Source organism: Narcine bancroftii, chromosome 3 (genome assembly GCF_036971445.1).
Source record: "Narcine bancroftii isolate sNarBan1 chromosome 3, sNarBan1.hap1, whole genome shotgun sequence".
Lineage (NCBI taxonomy): Eukaryota > Metazoa > Chordata > Chondrichthyes > Torpediniformes > Narcinidae > Narcine > Narcine bancroftii.
The window spans coordinates 136043659-136050021 of NC_091471.1; the positions used below are offsets into that span (position 1 = coordinate 136043659).

The 6363-nt window shown below is 39.1% G+C and overlaps 1 protein-coding gene and 1 long non-coding RNA gene across 2 annotated transcripts in view; one reads left to right on the forward strand and one right to left on the reverse strand.

Moving 5' to 3' along the window:
• Positions 1-2006, forward strand: part of LOC138756241 (uncharacterized) — a 32713-nt gene extending 30707 nt beyond the window's left edge. Inside the window, exon 4 of the long non-coding RNA XR_011352895.1 lies at positions 1765-2006. This is a non-coding gene — a long non-coding RNA (uncharacterized lncRNA). The remainder of the gene's footprint in view (positions 1-1764) is intronic.
• Positions 1-3103, reverse strand: part of LOC138756240 (NEDD4 family-interacting protein 1-like) — a 70563-nt gene extending 67460 nt beyond the window's left edge. Inside the window, exons 1-2 of the mRNA XM_069922823.1 lie at positions 3005-3103; positions 2677-2764 (exon numbers count right to left, since the gene is read on the reverse strand). Coding sequence (XP_069778924.1) covers positions 2677-2764; positions 3005-3043 — 127 coding nt within the window. The 5' untranslated portion in view covers positions 3044-3103. The remainder of the gene's footprint in view (positions 1-2676; positions 2765-3004) is intronic.
• Positions 3104-6363: the final 3260 nt, after the last annotated feature.

Here is a 6363-nt window from a genome sequence, read left to right on the forward strand (position 1 = left end):
TGTTTTCGTTAAGTTGTTATATAATTGTAAGAGATCTTTGCTCTTGGAATTAAATGCCTTTGCAATAAAAGTAAACATACATTTTGCCTTCCTAAATTTTTACTGCATTGACATGTTTTCTTTCAGTGGCTGGTATTAAAAGACATCCAGCTCCCTTCAAACATCAAGGCTTTGCAATCTCTCATCATTAAAAATAAACGCATAGCATTTCTTTTTCCTACTGAAGTGGATGGTCAAGTTTTTGCATATTCCACTCCAAGTCCCACCCTGTCGCTCACTCACATAACTTGTCCATGTTCCCTGAAACTGTTTTGTATGCTCATCTCTGCTTACATTCCTACTTCATCTTGTGTCATAAGACCATTTTATAGTGGGGAAAAAGCAAATGTAAAAGCAGATATTCACTGCCTTTACACATCGCTTAAACTTAATTTGCTGAAAGTTTCGAGGACAGACTCAGGAGCTGACTCTGATCCACCTTAGGTGGGGTGGGAGGTAGAGTCAAAGGTGGAGCATCTTTTTCCACCTCTTCCCTGAAGGCAATGCTACTAAAAGCAGCTGTGATGGGGCAGGTTTATGATGTCACGTGGATACCGTCAGCCTGTGACCAGGAAGGAGATTTTTTAAATCCCATATGCCATAATAAAGCTAATTATGTTGCACTGGAGATCTGCCTGCTCTTATAGTACCTGCTCTTTAGTCACCATTTTGGATGCAGGCCGCTTTCCCTTCTCAGCGTGTATGGATGATGTCATAGTGACGGGCACCACTTGCCCACTTCCCTCAGCTCCGGAAGATGGCTCCAGATGCTGCTGCATTGAAAGCAACACTGGATCTGCTTTTAAGGCCTTCTCCATAAAAAGGTATCTTCAACTTATTTTCTTTTTGTTGGGCCGCCTTCAAGGCGGTGTTACACCATAAAAACACCTTTAGAGTCACACAGTGTGTAAACAGACCATTCTGCTCAAATTGTTGATGACAATCAAGGTGTCCCACCCACACTAGTCCCACTTGCCTATGTTTGGCTCAATCTAACCATGTAGCTGTCCAAATTGGGGTGCCATTAGCAAACCTGGAACTCTTACATTTGGGTCCCCTCAACCAAATTGTTGATATATATTATGAATATTTGTGGACATAGCTCTAAATCGCTAGAGAATCCCATTGGTCACAGCCTGCCATTCTTAGGCAAACCAATATAAAGTATTCTCTCCTTTTATTTGTTAACCATGTTGGTATATTAATGCCAATTCCATTTGATCTACCTTTGTTCTCTGGCCTCCTATGAATATTCAAGTAAATTACATTCATTGATTCTTCCTCATCTTGTTTGGCTCTAATATTAGTCAAACATGATGTTCATAAATACAGGTTGATTCTACTCACTTCATTTTTTATATCATAATCATCGTGTATATTCTACAATTTTTCATTGCTATCAATGTCAGGCCAACCGTTACAAATTTTCCCCTCCATGTCTACAGTTGTGGACCTTCAGAAGTAAGGGATATAGGGATGAAGGAAAGTGCATATACAGAGAGAGAGATGAAGGTTCTGACAGGCTAAGCTGCTATAAAGATGGGTTGGTAAAGGAGAATGAAGGAAAGAGATTGACAGTGAGGCATAATTAACTGTGCCACCTATCTAGCTGTGTTTAGCTCAATATCCACTTCAGGATGTTGACACTAAGATTCAACTGCTGATATTATTGACAACTTCCAACTACCTATTTCTGTTTGACTAAGGTGTTTTCATGTTTTTTAGCAGGGAGTTGAATGAGCCCAGTGTTGCATCCAAGGACTTCGCTGTTCAAATACCGGAGTTACAATTTACTTATGCAGACCTTCATCTTGTCAGCTGACATTAATTGATCAGGAAATCTAGAAACTATATTGGAAAGATAATGTTTCTGCAGAAAGCTGGAAGCAGCTGTGTTGGGAAACTGCTAACAATCGTCCATTTGTCTGACTCTCGTCTCATTCATCTCATTAAATATAATGACCTGGTTCCATGTTTCTTCCCTTTCAGTGCCAGCTTTCTTGTCTATCATTATTTATTTTTTGATTGATTTTAAAATACTAATTGAAAACTGACAATTTGTCATTGCAAATGAAGATAGCAGTGGGGGGGGGGGAAAGGGAGACAGATAAAGTTCATGATTATGATTATGCTTTCGTACGATTTAACTTTAAAAAGATTGAAGAAGTGATACTCCTTCAAAAATTAATTCTGCTTGCTTAGGTTCATTCTGCCACCTTTGACAAGTTGATGTATCTATAACATTCTATTGACAGCTAATGCAGACAACATCGAGACAATAGTAGGAGTACCAATTTTTTTTTTAATTGAAAAGCTTCAATCTACCAGTGTTTTATGGTCTATGGGGTGTTGTTTAGTAATGCACAACTTTAGGTAAAGTAGGTTAAATTGGATGCAGCAAAACCACGTTAGCATTTAAATTTCCAGTAATTGTCCAAATCTGTTCAATGAATTTCATTCAACTGGCTGCTGAGCTTTGTCAGGGAATCTGTAAATGTGCTATATATAAACTTGCAGCCAGAGGCAGGTTTCTAACACCTTCTAAACGCAACATTGACAGCAGACCCTTTTAAATTACATCACTTTGAAGGTAATCAATTAAAGATTCTGGAGGTAATCAATTAAAGATAAACTTACTGAAAAAGGTCAGAAGAAAAATTCCATCATTTCCTAGGATCAGTTGATTGCCTTCATTGTACCCATCTCCTAATGTGAAATCATCTTCCTATTTTCACCAAAAGACAAGCAAGTTATAGTATAAGCTATTTCTATCACACATATTGTTTTACACTCACAGTCTGCTACCATTGAGATAATTTGCGGTATGGTGAAAAGCCACAAACCAATAGTTCAAATCCCTCCTCTCCTCCTAATAATAATTTAGAATTGTTGTGGTGATTGGGTTACATTATGAGCAGACACGTAGAGCTGAACTGAAATCTTGCTTGTAACAAAAAACACTCACATATTCACAGAAGATAATTGGCTTGCCATTAAAATCCATCACCTAGAAGTCACCTTGTCAAGTTTCACATCTTTTTACTGACTGGAGGAGATCAGCCATATTGGGATAAACTAAGTTACGTTATAACAAGGGGTGGAAAACAGAAAAGACAATAAAAATAGATTCCCCAAAAACATTATGTAACTCCTCTGGTATTCAGTTTAGAACCATGGAAAAAATCCTGGTTAATAGCATCCACAAAAAGACACATTTGTTCCTGCTTAGAATACAGTCATCAAGAAAAGGGAGCTATTTTAAGTACATAAGCACGTCCATTAACAGTTGGATTCATTTCACGTCTGGAATGTTGATGCTTTCTAGCATGTTGCACTGACATTTAATCTCAAAGCACCTCTTGGCATTGCATTGGACACAGTTGTTAAATTTTATTTGTCCTTGATTTATATCAGAATTTAATCTCAAAAAGGTGTCAATGAGAAAGAAAAAAAATCATTTTTTTTATTTATATTATCACAGCCGCATATTACTGAATACATGGGTGTGTTGGTGACATAGTTAAATTACTGGGCTAACAATGGAGAAGCCTGGGTTCAATTTACACCACAGGTGCAATGGAGTTTTCATTCAACTAATAATTTTGGGGACATCATTAACATCTATGATGACCATGAAAACCACTGGGTGGTGGTAAAAGTCTTGATTCATTCATCTCTTTCTGCACAGAAAGCCTGCCATTCTTAGTCTACATACAACTACATGCAGACGTCTTTTAAATGCTATTTGAAATAGTCTTGCAAACCACTTGATTTTACAATCCTGCAATGTTCCTACAGAGAAGAAATAAAACCAGACAGGCCATATGATATTGATTAGACATTGACCTGTGCATTTAAATCAGACATTATATAGTTGTCCTCAGTCGGTGGACCATTCAAAGTCCACTTAACTTACACATGGGGAGTGATTGAAATTGGGGATGCTGTCTTTCAAAGTAATGACGCAACAGCCTGACAGTCATACCCACAGAATCCCACATTTTCATACAACATGTTAGACTCCTCCATCATTATCAATAACAGGGTTGTTGTCAAAGGAGTCAGCAATGTGACAGGCACCTCCTTGCTGCAAAAGGGTTAGAAATGTGTTTAAGAAAGATTCCTGACACAGTATGTGGATTGGCCAAACAAAGGAGAGACCAAATTGGATCTTGCTCTGGGCTACAACCATAGTCAGGTGAACAACCTCTCGGTGACTGAGCATTTCAGATACAGTGATCCCAACTCTCTGACCTTCAGCATAGATGGGAAAGAATTTAACTGGGGAAGGGATCATTACAATGGTGTTAAGCAAGAAGTTGGGAGAGAAAATTGGGAACAGATATTCTCAGTGAAATGCACAGCAGAAATGTGGAGATTGTTTAGCGACCACTTGCACAGGTTTCTGGATGTGTTTGCCCTACTGACACAGGAAAAGGATGGTAAAGGACTTATAGTTGACAAGTGTGTGTGGAGAAAATGTGGCCTCCCTGCCTGTCTGCAATGTGTGTATTGCAGGTGGTCATGTGCCCTTCCTGTCTGAAACTTATTTGAAAGTCACATCACCTGTCAATCAAGGTTGGACTCCATCCACCCATTAGTCCACACCTTGCAGTTGGGTAATTTAAATCACCTAGGGTCATTATTGTCTAGAAGCACAGATTAGCACTGTATATAGCACAAAGCACATTCTTTCTCCCTGCCTCATGATCCAAGCCCTGAACATCGCTCCATGCCAGGTCACTACTGTGGACATCGCTGGAAATGTTGCGGATATGGTATGCACTACACTGAAGATGAGCCATAGTACTGTGATAGATTAATACTTGCAGGGAACCGCACCCCCATTGGTCAGGGAACCAGTTGTGAGTAAAAGTCCTTGTTTGTAGAGTGTGCACTCAAGTGTGTGAGCGTGTCGAGTATAGGTTCACTATTGTCGGAGTCCAACCTAGGTCAGAGATGAATGACTATATCATTGCTTACATGAAATAGTAATCTAGTACTGTTTAATGTTCTCCCCTGTTTGTCTTCCTTGTGTTAATTAAAGTTACGTGTGATATTAACACTTGTAACTTGTCTCTCTGTGAACCTGATACTCTTCCCAACACAACAAGAGAAACTAAACAGTTAGTCAAGAGGAAGGAGGAGACATTGATCTTAGGAAGCGACCGTGAAGAAGGGGTCATGCAAAATATAAGATAGCCAGGAAGAAACTTAAAAAGGGGTTTGGGAGAGCCAGAAGGGCTCAAGAATGCCTTGACATTTAGAACATAGAGATATCTAAAGCACAGTACAGGCCTTTCAGCCCACACTATTGTGCCAGCATAATAATCTACTCCACCAACTGCCTAGAATTTCCATACTGCATAATCCTCCATTTTTATTTGTTCTATGTACTTATCGAATAGTCTCTCAAAAATTCCTATTGTACTTGCCCCGATCACCATTGACAGAAATACATTCCATACACCTACCACTCTCTGTATAAAGAACTTACTTCTTACATTCCCCCAGTGCTTACTCCCAAACACCTTAAAACTATATCCCCTGGTCTCAGCCAGTTAAGTGCTGGAAAAAAAACCTCTGGCCATCTACACAATCAATGCTTCTCATCATCTTGTACACCTGTATCAGATCATCCCTCATCCTCCATCACTCCAAGGAGAAAAGACCAAGTTCACTCACCTATCCTCATGGTTTCCAATCCATATATAACAATTACAGCATGGAAACAGGCCATTAGGCCCTTCTAGTCCGCACCGAACCAAACACCCCTTTCTAGCCCCACCTCCCTGCAAAATGCCCATAATCCTCCATGTTCTTCTCATCCATGCAACATCCTTGTATTCTCTGCACCTTCTTTATCACATCCACATCTTTCCTGTAATGACGTGACCAGAACTGAGCACAATTATCAAAATGGAGTTTAATCAAGGACTTATATTTCATGTAATATTATGTTCTGTGCTATTACCTGACAATAAATGAATCTTGAATCTTGAATATAGCCGTAACATTACCTCATGCCACTTGAATTTGGTCCCACGGTTAATAAATGTAAACACACCATTCACCTTCTTAAGAACAAAGTTGATATCTATCATAGATATCAACCTACAGATATGGACCCCAAGATCTCTCAGTTCATCTACACTTCTCAGAGTTATTCATTTCACATGGGATTTGACCTAATGAAATGAACCATCTCACACTTTTCTGAGTTAAACTCCATCTGCCACTTCTCAGCTCAGCTCTTCATTCTATCAATGTCCAATTGTAACTTTTGAAAACTTTTCAGTCTATCCACAAAACAAGCTACTTTTG